This window comes from Solea senegalensis, linkage group LG8, assembly GCF_019176455.1.
Source record: "Solea senegalensis isolate Sse05_10M linkage group LG8, IFAPA_SoseM_1, whole genome shotgun sequence".
Lineage (NCBI taxonomy): Eukaryota > Metazoa > Chordata > Actinopteri > Pleuronectiformes > Soleidae > Solea > Solea senegalensis.
The window spans coordinates 3,927,325-3,946,230 of record NC_058028.1 but is presented as its reverse complement, the minus strand read 5'-3'; the positions used below and the strand labels follow the sequence as shown (position 1 = coordinate 3,946,230).

Genomic DNA, 18,906 nt, shown 5'->3' with positions numbered 1-18,906 from the left:
CAACAAACTGTCCAGACAATAGCGTTGTTTATTGAGCCGCCGTTTGCCGGCGACCTCCTTATTTTCCACATCAGATGTGTCTGGCTTCATGACAACCGTAAAGAATGGCCGCGAGCCGGCCCTCCTCGGACAAACCGGCAAAATTTATTAGCGCCGTCACTCATCAATCACCTAAATGGACTTCAAACCGCATTTTAAAAGCTAATTTTCCAGCACTGATAACCTACGGGAAACAGGAGCGTCATTATTTATGGACACTTGCAGACTTGCTAAGTGCAGCAGGATGAATGTGTGCACGAGGACCATCGTCTATTCTCGCCTCTTTCAAATAGGTATTAAAGGCAAATCCAGCAGTGGTGAAGGTTTTTTTCAGATGCCAGATCCCCCAACCACCAACCCCCCACACTCAAATCTCCAGGGAATGTGTTTTGTTTGTGACAGGGAACAGGAACAACTCGAAGGGAAAAGAGAAATAAAAGGAATGGAACAGAAACTTTAACGTCATTCTAGAAAAGAGGAGTTTTTCTGACAGCTGACAAAGACTCGGACTGGAGTGGAGTGATGTATTCTTGGTGCTAAACTGGAAAGAAAGCTTATTTTGATCCCCAATATAGTTTGACAGATTATTCAAGTACAGTAGTAAGTAAGTACATGTGGATAATGAGAATTTATGTAACTCCCAACATATTTAACCCCAATAATCCTGACCCATTATTATTATACCACTGCCCATGGAACTGCACACAGATCCAAGCTTTTTGGAATGAAATATTGGAAATGATGTCACACGTCTCCAGGAATAAGACTATTAATGTGTGCCAAATTGTGTATTCTTTTCCCCGTAAACAATAACCCAAGCAAACCTATGATTACATTTTAATCCTGGCGACTTATGACGACGAAAACGCACGTAATACTTCAAAACCCCTATATCTTTGACAAGATCTGGAGATCTTTCGTGGTATTCCTAGAGGGGACTTGACTGTTGACCATCAACGATTGAAAATGTTTGTATGTATTCAATATGTTTATTTCATTGTTTTATTTATTGGTCTTTTAGGTCCTCACTCTCACCCTTCACTTCTGAATAAGATGGAGAAACTATGTAGTTTGTCCACTGTGGGCTACTGTAATAACATGGTGGTCCAAATTGGACGCCTCTGTAAAGCCGACATAAATGAATGCTCCTGATATAGATACATATATTTATATATATATACATATATATATATATATATATATATATACATATAGTATACTATATAGTAAATATAGTATACTATATAGTAAATATAGTATACTATAGTAAGTATTCAGCGACAAATTACAGCTGCTGTTGTTTCTGCAGAATGTGGAAATTGAAACGCCTTTTTCATTTTAGGCGGCGTTGAATACATCAGAGCTAAAAACAACTACTATAAAAGTATGGAATTAAATTACAAAATCAAAATACACAAATACATCGCAAATAAAATAGCAATTTATTCGTTCAAAAATATAGTCGTTTTGGTAGTTGTTTTAGCAGTAGTTTTGTTAGGAGTTAGTAGTTGTGTTAGTTGTTTTAGTAGTAATTTGTTAGTAATTTAGTCGTTGTTTTGGTAGTTGATTTATTAGTAGATTTGTTAGTTGATTTAGTAGTAGTTTAGTAGTTTTGTTAGTTGTTTTAGCAGTAGTTTTGTTAGTTGTTTTGGTAGTAATTCTGTTAATAATTTAGTAGTCATTTTAGTAGTAGTTTTGTTAGTAACTTAGTAGTAGTTTCAGGAGTTGTTTTTGGGCTAAGAAATTTGAGAAATGCTTGATAAAAGTCACTAAAAGCTTATTGCTTTCATTCAAAGTTGTTGTTTCATTTGACCTGTTTAATACACTATTATTATTTGTTCTTTGTGCTGTGGTTTGTTCATTTGTGATTCTGACCATGGGCGGGGCTTAACATGCTGCCTGCTGATTGGCTTCTGAGTTTTGGAGCGACAGCTCAATGGACCGGAAGTCGTCACAGGCTCCGTCTGGAACTCCGACAAAATAATTGTATCTAACGTTTGTCAGAATAAAAAACGTTGGATACTCACAATTATTTTGTCGATGTCGACGGGGAAAAACCTGGGGAATGAGTTCCCTACGAACAGCGACTCCAAGCCTGGAACTACTTTGCTAACGTTACCTTACAAATGTCCAAGTTTCCCCTTAGCTTAACAACTGACCAGACGTTACAGAGCCGGCTTATATTCCCTCAAAACTAATGCAATTGTCTGGTTATGTCATCCTCCACAAATAAGAGGAAATCACAGAAATACAATCACCGGACACAGAGGGACGCACTCAGACACGAACATGAGCTGCTCTGCAGGACAGCGAGGATCCTGTGGTGAAGAGATTTGCTTATTTTTAATTCTATTTGCTCTCAGACGTGCATTTGTGCGAGGCAGTGGAGAGGAAGGACGGCCGACACGCTGATTCAATAAAACTCCATTATACTCCCCTTTAAAAGCTTCCATTGGTGACATGAGCAGGGGGGTAATTATAATAAATACCAGTAATCAGTGACAATTCTATTCACAGGCAGAGTGACTGGTTTCTATCACATATGCACACACACACACACGAGGACACTGAACACATGTCACTTTTATAGTATCGCTGAGGACAAGCAGCCTTTTTGTTTTTTTCACGGCTGTAACTGGATCTGATTATGGGCTACAGAGGCAAAACAGGAATTTGTATGACTCTAAATTAAAAAAAATATATAATAAAAAAAACACCACTGTCACGGTGCTGAGATTAGGGATTAATGAGGGCATTGTTCACTGTTTTGTTCAGTCAAGTTAAAAGATTTAAACTCCCGCGATGGGGCGTGTGCATTGACTTTGGATGTGAACTGCGTCACGTGACAAATCCGCACCTTTGGATAGACCAGTCATCGCTCTAAGACAGCAAGTGAAGCTCAGCTTTGTCTGAAATGTCAAGTCAAGCATGTTCTGTATTGTGTTCACACAAATACATGCACTAGAATGTAGAATCAGAAACAGCCGCCTGTCGCGGACGACGGATCGCCTTACGTGATTTCCGTATTCCCGTAGCAGCCTCCGCATTCGAAGAAAAACACAACTTACACGGAAGCTCAGCTTCTCTTGGAGTCAATGGAGCAGTGGGCGGGGCACAAACACAACACCAGGCTTCTGCATGATGATTGAAGGAACTGAAAGGCGGAGCCAGTTCTTGATTGACAGGATTGAAGAAACACACATGACAGTGGAGCCTTTTCTGCCTCAGTCCTGTGTGGATTTTGTGAACATGAACACTGTAAATAAACACTGTTACAGGAGTAGTTTAGTAGTAGTTTTGGTAGTTGTTTTGTTAGTAGTTTAGTAATAGTTTTGGTAGTTGTTTTGTTAGTAGTTTAGTCATTTGTTAGTTGTTTAATAGTTTTGTTAGTAGTAAAGTAGTAGTTTTGGTAGATGTTTAGTAGTTTTAGTCATAGTTTCTGGGAGTCAATGAAGCAGTGGGCGGGGACAGACACTGGGCTTCTGCAGGATGATTGGAGGAACCGTCTGAAAGGCAGAGCCAGTTTTTGATTGACAGCGTTGCAGAAAAAACACGACAGCCGAGTGTTTTCTGCCTCAGTCCTGTGTGGATTTTGTGATGAAGTCTGTAGACAAACAGCTGCTTGTTGTGTTATTTGCTCGTCGATATAGAACATTTTCCTTTGTACATAATACACATTTATATTATAGCATTTCAGTTTTACATAATTATCCTTTTTCCTTGTTCTCATTGTTTATTTGCAGAATTTATGCGTAAATAACGGGCCCTGAAATGACCTTCCCCTGTTTCAAACTGTCAGTCAATGATGGTGTTTTAACGTGATTATTCCTTCTTTATGTCTCCTGCAATTAGTGGAAGCTCCAGTGTGTAACTTGTGTCGCCCCCCAGAGGAATTCTGAGTAATTACTGAAACGCATGAGAATCTGCATCAGACATTTTCACTCATGGACGTCGCCTTCAGCTTCAATTGACACCGAAGAGAAAGTAATTATGTACTGAATAGCCACCAGAGGGCGGCAAAAAGAACACCACTTGAAAGGAAGTCTAGGAGAAAAATTTGCCTCTAATTCTCTCTTGATTTATATCATCAGTAATGGTTTAAGTGGAAAACAGTGTCAATTTTGTAAATGATGTTCTTGTTCAGAGGAATTTCTGGCTGACGCGACCCTCGTGAGGATACAGCGCTAGACATTGAATGAATGAATGAATATTTAATAGCGCTAAGGAATGACTGAGGGTTAAGCCACTTCCTGAGTGGCAGAGGCAAAGTTGGGGGAATTGGCATATTATTGCGAGTGATTTGTTTGTTTTCTGCCCTCATGTATGTTGGGATTTGACGCTTTTCAAACACAATTAATTTGACTTTGACTCTCCTCGACTCATCGTGGATTTATTTTTGGGATTGGCAGGAGGGGAGGTGAAGACACTGAGGGAGGGGGAGACGAGTGAAAACAAAACTGCTCTGTGTTGTTGTTTCCCCGTCTTTCTCATGTCATTTATGAGACTGTAATGTCGCCTTGCACGGACAACAATATAAATGATCACAAAACAAGTTATTATTATTTTCATATTCTTGTAAGAGCGACATACAGAGTAGATTTAGTGCCTTTTTGTCCTTTCATATGGTCAGTGAGTCAGTTCTCTTTTCCTTCAGAATTAGTGAGCGGCACATTTTTTGTTGCTTTTATGATTTGTTCCACCCACAACCGTTGTTTTTTTTCCTCCCCCTCTCTCTCTCATCCTCAGCTGCTTTTTAATTTTTGGTTAGTAAAGAATTCACAGCTTTTTAGCTTCCAGTCGCAAGATTAAAGACTGAAAGTGACAAAGTGATGTTAACTTAATCTAACCAATGCTGTGATGCCATTAGAGTGATAACTAGATATGTGGATCTGTAATGACAGGGATTCCTGACACTGAAACCATCAGGCAGCAGCAGGCTGACACTAAAAAAACAACAAAGTTTGGAAATAGAAAAGTATTTTTACGCCACATTCTTCTCCACACTGCTGCGAGATAAACACCAGCAAAAGAAGAGAAAAGAAAAGAGTGCTGACTGGCAGCCATATGGTGATCATCATCCCTTGAGTCCACTGCTTTCAAAGTAACCTATAAACTTAAGCAAAAAAAAAAAAAAATATACACAGTAAAAACACATCAAGTGTGATCACGCAAATGCCAGTGTCAAGTGATTGTTCGGCCAACATCATGATCGCATTATCGCAGAGGGCTGCAAATGGCACAAGGGACTTTCATCTCTTTTAATTTTGCCATTTCTTATCATCATAACACTCAGCACCGCGGCAGAAATAAGCTCCACTGAGCGGACCGTCCAAATGCTTCTAGTTACTGGGTATGACATATTTCTTTTGTAGATTGAGAAATAGCGCGGAGACAGGCTGACGAATGGGTATTGGACAAAGACGAAAGGGAAACAACACAGCAGCGGCGACGAGAATAACTCCGGCTCATGTGGTGTAATGAAGACAGACGCGGGGGATGAGGAGCCGCGCTGGACTGGAGGTCAAACGCCACAGAGACGGGATCTTCCATCGTTCATCGGAAATGGGGCACGGTCCGGCGGTGCCCCGGCTCAATTTCAGTGCCCGGTGAAATTGATGATTGTGTGAATGGGCCTTTTTCCAGACATAATTAGCACAGTGTGCAAGGTTAACTTTGCCCCGAGGGAAAAAGAAGCTCCGTTTGGGTCAAGAACAAGTGCCCGGTGATTGAATATCAGCTCGCGGGAACAATGAAGCGTCATGTTCCGACATAAAAAATGATAAATAAATGAGGGGTTTTAAAAAAATGAAACGAAATAAAACTGCGGGAACGCCAGCGTGATTGAACACATTTAAAGAGAACTATTCGTTATGAGCCGGGTGGTGAAAACAATTGATCAGTGCCACATTACATTGCTTTTAGATGTTCCACTTTCCAGAAACCTGGGTGTCAAACTCAAACGACCTGGGGGCCACTGAGCGTCAACAATTGATGGATTTATAAAGCAAAATGAATCTGTAAATAAATAAAAACATAAAAAAGTGCTGGCCGCATGAAGTTGATGAGGGGGCCACATATGCCCTGTGGACTGCAAGTTTATCTATCTATCTATCTAATTAGCTAGCTCTAGCTAACTATCTAAATACTGTAGCTAGCTAGCACTATCTATCTTGTTCTATCTATCTATCGACACGAGAATCAAAGTGAACAATGTCGAACTGTAGATCACTTTAAAAATCCCTGATAACACGCGTTAATCAACATTTAGCAAAGGAAATGTCTACAATGTCAATATTGAACAGAGGAGTCCGGTGTATTTAGTGATCGTGAGCCGAATCACGACCACGTTCAGTGGTATTTCACTTCAGCGCCTCCGGTCATGCAGGAAGTACTGAACGATTCTGTTCACAAATCTTTTTTTAATGATTTCCCATAGTCACTATAGTTTGTGTGTTTGTCGCGTATAAAACCAAAACACACACGACCCTTATTATGACGACCAAGTCCACCAAACCGAGTAGAGCTGAGTCGTGCGAGAACTGTATAATGGAAAAAGCTCCATTAAAGTGAAATTCCATCTTACGGCAACAATAGCAACGCACCACTGCTTTGCGATTGGCCAGTTTGCCATCTTGGGGGCGGGTCTTAATATAATATTTCTTGAATTATATCGGAAATCCTGTCAGGTTGGTTTTTGTTTACACTGTCAGACTCCACCAGAGAGAGACCTTGGCCGTTCCCTCCTGGTTCAGCAGGGTCATCAGACCTTGAACCCTCTGACACTGTTAAGACCATCTAAAGGTGCAAACCCCACCCCCGCTGGTTTTGTGCTACAGTGGGACCTGTATTAGAATTGATAACCCTTTCAGGCGAGACCAAAATACTCGGGGCACATCGCGAGTTAAAGGTTCATTCCATCACAAAGTTATTACCCACGGCAGATAGTTACCATTCATCACGTGTGAGAGGTGAAACTCACTGTTAGTCAAGGGAAACGGCTGTTTCACCGCTCTGCCACAGATCAATACGCGCCGCCATTTTCCCCTCTTCTCTTCCCCGCTACAAAAAAGTAATTATACAGGAGAAATGTTGACAATCGATAGACTAGTCAGGTAAGGTTAAGGTCTGCTCCGTATGTGTGTGTGTGTGCGTGTGTGTGAGGAAGGTGGAGGGGGTGGGGTTTTGGGGTGCAGGCTCCTCCATCAGCTGTCACTGATGCTGCAGATGTGAACATGGACGTCAGCCTGAGAACAAAGGGAGGTTTGTCTCCTTCAGCTCCTTTTACATTTCTGTTAGGCTGCTGGTGTCGAAACAATTAGTACCTGGAGGACAGATGGTGAATGAATAAAATGAATGAATGAACAAGTGAATGCTAAAGAATGACGTTAAGACCGCGTGTGTGTGTGGCTTTAATAAACAGCCACACAAGATGTAAACGGTGCAGCAAACACCGACTCTGTACAGTTTCACTCTTAAAGACGCAGAGCCATGATGAATTAAATGAATTTAATTAATTAAATTTCAGTGTTTTAAATGAATACATATGTCATCACATATGTATTTGTTGTGTCAGCATTACCAAATCGTTAAACATTAAACTATAAAAACCTTCCGTAAATAAAACATACCAGAAAATGTGAGTGATGTACTTATTTAAACATCTAGTCCATATTAAAGTCTCTAAAAACACTGGACTTGTATTTTTAAATTATCCTGATTATTTCTAACAATAATTTTAATCAATTTTTTATTTTTTATTTTGTCTATCTATCTATCTATCTATCTATCTATCTGGTATTTAATGTAAGCTTTCAAAATAATCTACTTATAAAAGCAGGGTTTTATTAAGTTGATATATAAACCAATCCTGTCAAAATAAGTGCTAAATGATGATTTTTATTTTAATCCACACTGGTTTCTCATTCTTTGTGTACACTCATGTGCATAATACATTCCCTAGGCACTTTATCCGTTACCTTAACCGTCACAACTAAATGCTTAATCCTAACCTAAAGTTATCTTTAACCCTAAAACCAGGTACCGGGTACTAAAAAGCCTGTTTAAGCTGTGTGGACCAGTCAAAACAGTCCAAATGTCCTCACGAAGAAAGGTTTGCTTGACAATCGGTCCACACACACACACACACACACATTATGTATGTTTACATATGTGCAAACACGTGGCTATGCTACTCATTTCCATGTGAAGTCTTTCCTTGTGTTTGCAGTCAACACTAAAAATATGTTTCATATCTCACTTTTTTTTTATGAGAATATTTCGCAGCACATCGGTTACGTATTATTTGCTAAAAAAGAAAGAGCGCTGCTGAATAACTTTGCTCTTTCCAGCCTTTAACTGGATATTTGCGTGTTTATATTTTAAATAATATACATTAACTTATGAATTAAATTATCAACCAAATACCTCATGAAAAAAGGCTGATTTATCTATTTGAAACAATATTCCGTGTTACGGAAAAGACAGTAAATTAGAGTCAGAAACTGTACAAATTGTATAAAAAGTGGGTCCAATCAAATTTTAAAGGTTTGGGAAACATTACAAAGTCACACATTATCAAACCAGTCTGGTTTTAGCAGGATTCGTACATAAAAGGCTGCAACAAAAAAAAGTCTTATATGTAAATTAGCCTTGAATCAATCAGCTGTGCGATATATCTACTGTATATTATATTAATATCATTGTGATATCATTGTGATGACATCTGTGATGCAATTTCCTGGTCTTAAAGGCTGTTGCGGCAGCGATTTAGTCAAATATTATAATATTTATGATGAAAACATGCAATCGACATAAAATTATATAAGAAAAACACTCAGTTAATAACTCGTCTCCAAATGAAAGCCTTGTTATTGTTGTTATTATTATTTAAAGGGAATTGAATTGTTTCTAAAATGTAAATATCCTTCACGAAACATTAAAAAGCCAAACGCTGTCTGAAAATACATAATACAGATAATTAATTACTACATTACTACAGTTTATCCTATTTGTATTTATAGAGCTGTGTTTACAGTGTATTATCGCCATCTTGTGGGAAACACAAACCACTGAAAACATTCCGCAACCTTCAAGAAACAGCGTGTTTACAGCTTTCAACAGAGATACTTATCGTATACATATCGCGGTACAGATTAAAAATATCTAGGTATCATTCATAAGCCCATAATTTCTGGTAAAATGGCAGATTTTTGATGCACCAAACAAACCTTTGCTGTTGAAATTGAGCGAGACAGAGAGAGAGAGAGAGAGAAAAATGAAAGGACTTTACAGTATCCAGACAGTGAGGTGGTCTTTTCCCGCGGGACGACATTATTCTTCCGCGGATTTATCAGCCTCGCCTTGACATCTACTTTCACTTTAGACGAGTCTGAACTTTATAATCCACTGGAGCAGTTCAGAGGTCAACAGCAGAGGAGAGCAGAGGGCAGGGGAAAATCACTCTCGCCACGGGGAAAAAAAAGTCTGACATCCAATTTTCAACTTGATTTATCAGTGCGAAGCTAAAATTGATAGTGTGTCATTACGGCGCAGGGAGCTGTCTCGCAGAGATGAATCAAAGCCTCAGCGCGGCGGATCAATACAACCCTATACTGTTTCAATTTGAGGAGTATTGATTTTCCTATGCCGACTCTATAGAGGGGGACATTCATCACCCCCCGGCCCGGTGCGTAGCATGATCCAACAGGCCACCGTAGACTCTGATCTGCCTATTCTTCAGTCACAACACAGGACTGCAGAGTAGCTGCTTTTTAATTCCCCCGGGGTTTTTTTTCGACGGACGCCGCTCGCCGCGACGCGCAATTCCTTACGCGTCACACGGAGAGAGCGAACGACAGCTACAAATCTATATGTTGATGTTACGTGAAGACGTAGTTTTTTCTCTCTGGATTCTACTGTGTTTGACCAAAATGTGATCTCAATTTGAGAAATGACAGCATAATAACCTATGAACAGGATCCATTTGTGAAAATTTTGAAATTTTAACTAATGTATCCCACGGGACTGATTGGACCCTGTGGACAACCGGGCCATATGTTTGACACCCCTCATATACTGTAGAGTTTAAAACAGTGTATTGTGTTTATATACAGTTTGTATACACATACTGTATATATAGAATATAAATGTATGTGTGTATGTGTGAGCAGTTGCTTTTTTAAAGTATGGACTTTTATCGCTAATGTATTAGCATTTTAAACTAGTGGATTTTATCGCTAATGTATTAACATTTTAAACGTTTTCAGTTATCTACTCTATCTGCACATCCACCCAAAAAAAAATAATGATCATTTTGAGATTCCTGTTGCTCTTGTTTACAAAACTGAAAATGTATGAAGCATTACATTAAAAGAAAGAGACAGACACACACACAGAGTAAACAACAGCTTAAAGAAACAGCTGCACATGGACAGAAGTGGATGCAATAAAGACATGGACTGGTAATAAAAGTGAAAACAAAAGGAGCTGGTAAAGGGGACAGAACGGGAGTAATGAATGATTAAATGTGGAAGAAGGAAAAATGACTGCACAGCAACATGTAGAAAGAAAGAAACAAAGACAGAGCAGAGAAAGAATAAGAAGGAGGTGGCTGCAGAAATCCAACATAATGGATGTCAATTACTGTAAATTGACCCTGGTTTTTGTCAGTTTATGGAACAAAAACAAACTGGGGAAAAATCATCAACGGTTTGTTTTTCTCTTTAAATCAAACGTACGAGTCGTCGCACCGTTTTCTGCCCCCAAACTACCAATAAATACATTTTGTTGACGATAAATTCCACACAAATAATAAATATCCGTCGGCGCGTCTGGAGGCAAAAAGTGAGGAGTGAAAGACAAAAGCAATTTCTGTGCATGGAGGTGTAAACAAACATTAACAAGACACACACACACACACACGTCTAAAAACGCTTGAGGGCTTTATATTTTACAACAGCGGCATAAATGGGAAAGTTAATGTAGCATTGAATAAGACTAAGCTGTTGAAGTGCGGCACCGCCTTGAGCTCCGTGAGCATATTGCATCATTTCTCTTCGCCAGCAGGTCACCATTAAATTTGAATTTGTTGGAAGTTTTGCGGTATCATTTGCAGCCGCGCGGCCCCCGCGCTCAATAACCTTTTGTCTCCATGCAAATGCAATGCCCTCCGAGACACGCTGCATAAATATTTGAACAACAGCCCAGAATTCACTTCACAAGTTTTTTCATCATGACCTACAAAGACTTGTGCACTTGAACACTGTAAACTGTGATTTATATAAATAATAAATAACATTAACATTCGCCTCTTCTGCAGTCCGCACCCGCCAAATTTAAAAAAATAGGTCATACAGACATCATTATGAGGTAAATAAATAAATAAATATGCTGCTTCAGGCTACAGGAGAAACACAACGTGTGTGCTACAATACAACACAATTTTAATGCACTTCCACATGGCGCTTGTTCGCATTTCAGCCCATGTGTTAGCATTTATCAGAATTCATCGCTAACAAATTAGCATTCAAGGTAGCCAACTTCTATTGGTAACATTTTAGCATTTTAAGACTTTATCCCAGACTTATTCGCATTATGAGCAAACAGACATTTGTCACTGACATATTAGCATTTAAGCTAGCAGATTTTCATAGCTAACGTTTCAGCATTTTAAACTAGCGGACTTTTATCGCTTATGTATTAGCATTTTAAACTAGCGGACTTTTATCGTTAATGTATTAGCATTTTAAACTAGCGGACGCTTATCGCTAATGTATTAGCATTTTAAACTAGCAGACTTTTATTGCTAATGTATTAGAATTTTAGCAGATTTTCATAGCTAACGTTTCAGCATTTTAAACTAGCGGACTTTTATCGCTAATATATTAGCATTTTAAACTAGCGGACTTTTATCGCCAATGTATTAGCATTATAAACCAGCTGACATTTATCGCTACTGTATTAGCATTTTAAACTAGCGGATTTTTATTGCTAATGTATTAGAATTTTAAACTAGCAGACTTTTATCGCTAATGTATTCGCATTCTGAGCTAACAGACATTTGTTACTGACATATTAACATTTAAGCTAGCAGATTTCTGTAGCTAAAGTTTCAGCATTTTAAACTAGCAGACTTTTATCGCTAATGTATTAGAAAAAAAAAGCAGCCTAAATGCTCTGTTTTCTGAGGGTTAACGGAAGATAAATGAATCAAATGTTACAGCAGCAGTACAAAACAATAAGCGACCGGCAACACTTTTGTTTGTCTAACGCCGCTCGCTTCACATAACTCTGTATCTGTGGGACCATGTGGATGAAGGTGAGTGGAGGTGGGAAGCAGAGCGGAGCAGCAGAGCCGCCAGTTATTTTAACAGGACCCATGGGAAAGGTCTGCAACTAGGACCAGGTGCTGCACTGTGTTACTGAGCGGGTCAATGAATGCCTGGACAACACTGAAACAAACACCCTCCCCAACCCCCAACCCCCTTTCTACCACCACAGCACCACCACGGACGACCGGCCAATCAGCTGTCCCCCGGGGATTTAGCCACTCCACACTGTAATTGCGTTTGCTGACCCAACCGCTGACCCTATCGGATCCTGGGAAAATGACATTAACTGGTGGTCTTACCCCCGTCACTTTCACCACAGAGTTCTGTGATGAGGCAACTTTCAGTGTAGTGATAAAGACTAAACGCTGCTCTTTGTGAGTGTGTGTGTCCGAGTGCAGAGAAGCTCACCTCTGGGCCACCGTTCCCCAGGCACCATGCTTGTTGGTGAGGATGTTGATGATCTTCTGATTGAGCTGATTGGCCGTCACATGGTCTCTGTGCTTGGAGGCGTTGAGCAGGTGGTCGCACATCTTCTCCTCCTCCTTTCTGTCGGCGGTGTACTGAGCACTGTTGGACTGGAGTTTGGGGAAAAAATAATCAAAATACACGTGTCTGTATTGGCACGTGTATTAGCATTTTAAACTAGCGGACTTTTATTGCTAATGTATTAGCATTTTAAACTAGCTGACTTTTATCACTAACGTATCAGCATTTTAAACTAGCTGACTTTTATCACTAACGTATTAGCATTTTAAACTAGCTGACTTTTATCGCTAACGTATTAGCATTTTGAACTAGCAGACTTTTATCGCTAACGTATTAGCATTTTAAACTAGCTGACTTTCTTTTGTTTTTTCCAGCAGTATTGATCGTATTAATCAATAGTATTAATATTAACAGGGGCTGATCTTGCTTTTTACAATAATCCACCTCATATGATTGCTGTGTTGTGCAATACATTTTCATATAAGTTAAGTAACGTAACTGTTTTCATCCAAAGAATCACTTTTAAAAAGAATTAAAAATATGATGTATTTAAGTATTTAAACCCATATTGGTCGACCTCTGGGTTAAAGGTACAGTACCAGTGGTATTTAATAACATATTGATAGCATTTCAGAGTGTTTAACTTGAATAAAAACACAATGAAATACATCAATATTTAAATTTAAAAGTTACGCACAACGGTTTGCCAGTATTCATAGACTAATTTAACTGTAAGGTAAACTATTTAGGCTGATTACACTGTTTACAATAATCTACATCATCTGATGGACCACATGTGTTGAATCATAAATTTTTACACAAGTTGAGCGATTTTGTGAGGCACTTTTTTAATATTTAAGGGTTTTAATTTAACTTGGTCGACCCGTGGGTTAAAGGTAACAGTAACAGCGGTGTTTGATGACGCATTAACTGCATTTCAGTGAGTGTTTAACTTGAATAAAAACACAATAAAAAGCACCCTGTGACAGGGCATTTGTAACACGGAGGAATGTTATTGCTTCATTCAAACGCACTTGAGTGCATTAAGATATTAGCAGACAGCTGAGAGATATATATTCCTGCTCCCTCGGAGCGGCGCAGTAAATCATGGAGCAGCTCATTCCTTTCCCTGCACACAGATGAGACTCCCTGCTATGAAAATGTGGACGGCGCCGCTGAGAGACGGAAGGGGGGAAAATCCTCTCGTAAACGCTGAACCTTCACAGTCGGAGGTTTTACAAACGCAAAAATTAAGTGAACGGTAAAAATACCAACAATACAAAAGCAGAAAATGAGGTTGAAATCGTTTCAATATCAGCAACAAAGAGTTCCAGGTGGCCGCGGGGGGAATCTGATCTTGGGGGGAGGGAGTGGTGGGGGGGACCCTTTGCTAATATTCAAAATCTAATTTGCTAACAGAAGCTGCGACTTAATCGAATTTCCTGCCTTGAAATTTGAATTCTGTCAGACGTTATCCCTCGACGTATTCGTCACCGGGCGGATAACTCAATCTCCGCTTGTCACCTCGCGTTACCGCGCCCGCCGCCCGTCGCCGCGACAAATATCAAATGTTATTTATCACTTTTAAAGCATGCGACGCCGCCTTCTTTTTTTTCCTTTTTCTCTCCCTGACACCAACTTAATTGTGAAAATGTCTTATCTGCGTCGTGAATCTTCAATCTCGGGAGAGTGGGTAATAAAGTAACGTCAGGCACCTGGATGAGGAGTGTAAACCGTCTGGAGTTGACAGACAGAACGGATGAGGGCCAGGTACACTTCCTCACCCCCAACCCCCGCCCCCCAAGTCTCCTGACATTGCATATCTAGCCGTCTCTTCCAGTTTATCTTGCAGGTCAAGGATCCTGAAGAACTGTATATCAAGCAGCTGTTTGAGGATGGCTGCTCTTCCCTGATAAGAAACTCATCACTCCTCACATGTACAGGCTGCTAACAGACGTGTGTGTGTGTGTTTGTGTGTGTGTTTGAGTGAAGGTGTGTGTGATCAAAAGTGTGTGTATTCTAAAAAAAATCAATAACAATACCCTCCTCATACGGAATAAAGATGCTTTTTTCAATGTTTTTTCCGGTTCCTTTTCGGCCTGGTTCACACCAAAGGACGAGTCGCGTAAGGGAGCGCTTGTGTGTGTATACAGCAGCAGAGCAAGGGCGGGTGGGGAGACACGACAACGCGACGGCCAATCAGCGTTGAGATTCTCCAGCGTCCAGACTATAAAACACTTGTGTATCTCTTGTGGAAACATCTGCAGGGAAGAAACCGTCATGTTGCGGTTTCTTCACAACAACCATACGGAGCCGGACACAACGTGGCCGAGTTTCACAGCTAAATTCGGGAGCTCCATGGAACGAGAGCCGCTTACAGAGATATTTCGCATGGCGAGCTCCACACGTATGGCGACTGCCTAGAGACTATGCACGATTTTGCTCTTGTCTTGATTTTTGTTTGATTTGGGTCACAATAGTTTGTCTTCTTCTTCCCCCTATAGAAGATTTTGCAAACACTGGATTAGACACCACTCCACGTCCAGCTGTTGTACTGCACTGTATTTTAAGCATCTCCTGAACACACTGTGACACAGATGTAAATATTTCTATTACACAGCACATGATTCCTATTCTTCTCTTTTGTATATTCTCCAGTTTTTACAGTCGAGTGAATCACAGTTATTGCTCTATTCTTAGATGAGGTTGCCGGTAACCAAACCCCCAATTTTCCACAGTGATGAATGAAGTATTTCCAAGTCCAAATCTGATTCTAAAAGGCACACGCTTGAAAATAACGGTATCACGTGTTGCCTCTTTTGTTACTTCCTGTACAATTTGGAGAAAATAAAGTCTCAATCCTGCATAATCACCTACAACCTGATGGCCTTTCTTGTCTGAAAAAGGAGGTTTAATGTGTTAACATAGACCTGGGAGGTTTTCTCCTGAGCAGAAAGTCATATAAAATTTAATATCGCAGCTCCGTCCCTCTGCTACCAGTAATTAAATTCCTTAATTTAAATTGTTTGGGTGATGAGTTTGTCCTCGTGAGGACACAGAGGGACATGATTGCTGAACACGTAGAGCGTGATGGGTTCACCGCGCAGGAGACTGACAACATATTCACTCTTCCGTATATTTTTATCTGGAGTTTGACTCCAGATCCAAATTTCCAGGTGAATAAACGTAACGTGAAGAAACACGTCGTACCTCGAACTCTGCATGTTTGTGGACGTCCTCCGCTCGCTGTCTGTTCAGGATGAATTCGGCCTCGTTGGCGACCCGGACGATGTGGTCCTTCATGGCGTGACAGAGCAACCTGTCAGAGAAACAGACAAAGGTTTAAATGTGGCTTAAGCACATTCTTTAATGAAAGAACTAGGACTGCACTGGTCGTAATAGGGTCCTCGCGTCCCCACGCAAGTGACCCTCACATACATCTGGGAGTGCAGCAGTTCCCTGACCTCACTTTTGAATCTATAGAACCTTTCGACAACTTTTCGCCTTTGATGCGTCTCGCTCATTTTACGTAGGGTGCAAATCACCAAAATTGACGACTTCCTGTTGAGTTGAGGCCATGGGTACGGTCGACTTTTTTGTTCATCTTGGTCTTTAACATCTTCCCACCAAGTTTCGGGAAATTAAGTGGAACTGTATGCGGAAGCCATAGGGCACTTGGTCGAAATTTGCCAAATTGGTTGAAATTTGCCAAAACGCTGAGGGTTGCCATGGCAACGCTGTGTGAATCTGCAAAACCTTTCAATAACTTTTCATCTTTGATGTGTATAGTACAAATTGTGTGTGTGTTTTTTTTATTTACAACAAACGCTCTTGGACCAGTTTGCTCATTTACGTAGGGTGAAAATGGCCAAAATTGACCCCCATATTCCAAATGGCCGACTTCCTATTGAGTTGAGGTCACGGTTACGGTCGACTTTTTTATTCGTCTTGGTCTATAACATCTTCCAACTAAATTTCGTGAAAGTCAGTGGAAGTCAATTTTGCCTGTTTTCACCTTAGGGGGGCCTTATAGAGCCCTTGAGCGACACACAGGTCCGGGAACTATGCCAGATTTTATGCACGTTAACCCCCTAAAAAATGACTGCAAAGCCACAGATATGATAATAATCTGAAGGATTACAATAGGTTCCTCGCACAAAAAGGTTTTTACATTTATGAATTCAATGCCTTTTAAGACTTTTAAATATTTAATTTAATCCATGGGATTATTGAGTGCGATTATGTACATAGTAATGGGGGGGAAGCAGCCTAAATGCTCTGCGTTCTAAGGGATTGAGGACGAAAATATCCCAATAACTGCGATTAATCCCGTCTTCACTCAGTCAATGATTGGCTAAAACGTGCAGCGAGGACACTCCTGAAGAAGGTGCCGGGGAAACGCACTCGTTGACAGTATCATTTGTCTGTGTTATGGTGCGAGGCAGTGGGTCAGTGACAGATCCCTCTGTAGCATTAAGGAGGGAATGGAGTGTCATTAGAGCACTGAAGCCTGTCTGGCACGTTCCTGATTGACTGAGCGTCGCCTTCCCGCTGACCACAAACACCGGGCTCTGCTGACAGCTCTGGCTCCAAGTGAAGAACTCCCCATATCCACACATTTAAATTCCACTCTCTTTAATAATTGAAAGCACCCCGGATATATTGTGTTGCAGATTACATGCCATTTTACACACCATTAGGCCTGCATTGTTTTAATTAAAGCGGAGGGCTGTTCCTCTCCAGCGTTTGATACAGATTGTAATTTCCCCTCCCCATCGCAAGGAGACGCGCGGTAATCCCAGCGCCGCATTCGTCAGCCCCCGCCGCCTCTTTAGCTGTTGACAAGCACTCGTTAATGGACGGACACACACTGTTTTAAAGAGCGAGAGCGAGAGAGAGAGAGAGAGAGCCTTTGTTTTCTCAACCGCGGGAAAATCAATACGAGTATTTACACTTTGCGCGGAAAATTAGAAGCTGTACATTTGCTCCAATCGGAAAAACAATTAAAAGGGAAAACGAAGCCTCTTCAATCGCGTTCAGGGGCTCGTTTGCCCGCGGCAACTTCCGTGCACGGTGATATATTGTTTTAAATTTCAACGTTCAGAGTCATGTCTCCGATATTATAGAGGCTGAATTCTGAGCACACGGACGTCAGCGCGTCCTGTCCATCTCATTCATAGGGATTCAAACTGTGTTCGTACAATGACCACTAGGTTATGTTATATAAGCTAAAACACTACTGTTCTTTTGTACACTTTGCAGGGCTCCCACACCTTGGTTGACATCACATTCAAGGACTTTCCAGGACCAATTCCCCTCAACTTCAAGGACCAAATGTGCTGACACAGCTTACCCTCTGGGTATGAAAGCTTGCGAACGTGTTGCATTCACACGCCGCAACATTGGGCTAAGTGTCTTTGCTCAAGGACACATATGTAGACGAGCAGAGCCAAGAATTGAACCCACAACCTTCAAGTTGAAAGAATAACTCGCTGTACCACTGAGCCACCATGGCTCAATCTTAACTCCTCACTTTTTTACTCAATGTAAATGGTTGAAAATGCTGAGGGTTGCCGTGGCCACGCCGTTTTGAATCCACAAAACTGTTCGACAACTTTTCACCTTTGACGTGTCTGGTACAAATTGGCGCGTTTTTTTATGTCGGTAGGACAAAAGCACTCGGACGAGTCCGCTTGGCTATTTCACTCGCGCTGTTGCAGGAAGCCGGCGAATCACCGTCTTTGTGGCCAGAGAGGGTACATAAGTGTCCATTTTTTGGCCTGTTTTTTGGACATTGAGACAAAAACTCAAACAAATGTTATTTTAAATATGTGTTATACTGCAAAATCTGGTGTTCATGTACAACTCCAGTGTCTTTTTCTACATTTTAAACCGTTAATACACTACTTTAACATGGCAGCAAACTGTAAATAACTGCCAGATACTGAAAGTTATTCTGGGAGAAAAAGGGCAAAAGCACTTACAGGCTGTGGTGTAGCTGTTGCGGCACATTCTGTGGGGACAGTACAGTTCAATTTGATCTGATTTGGAG

General features: G+C 40.7%; 1 protein-coding gene across 1 annotated transcript in view; it reads right to left on the bottom strand.

The window, feature by feature from the left end:
- The window catches only part of LOC122773522 (neurobeachin-like), a 232,432-nt gene that overhangs the window by 111,649 nt on the left and 101,877 nt on the right, over window positions 1-18,906 (bottom strand). Inside the window, exons 35-36 of the mRNA XM_044032280.1 lie at window positions 16,065-16,173; window positions 12,777-12,943 (exon numbers count right to left, since the gene is read on the bottom strand). Of these exons, the coding sequence (XP_043888215.1) occupies window positions 12,777-12,943; window positions 16,065-16,173 (276 nt within the window). The remainder of the gene's footprint in view (window positions 1-12,776; window positions 12,944-16,064; window positions 16,174-18,906) is intronic.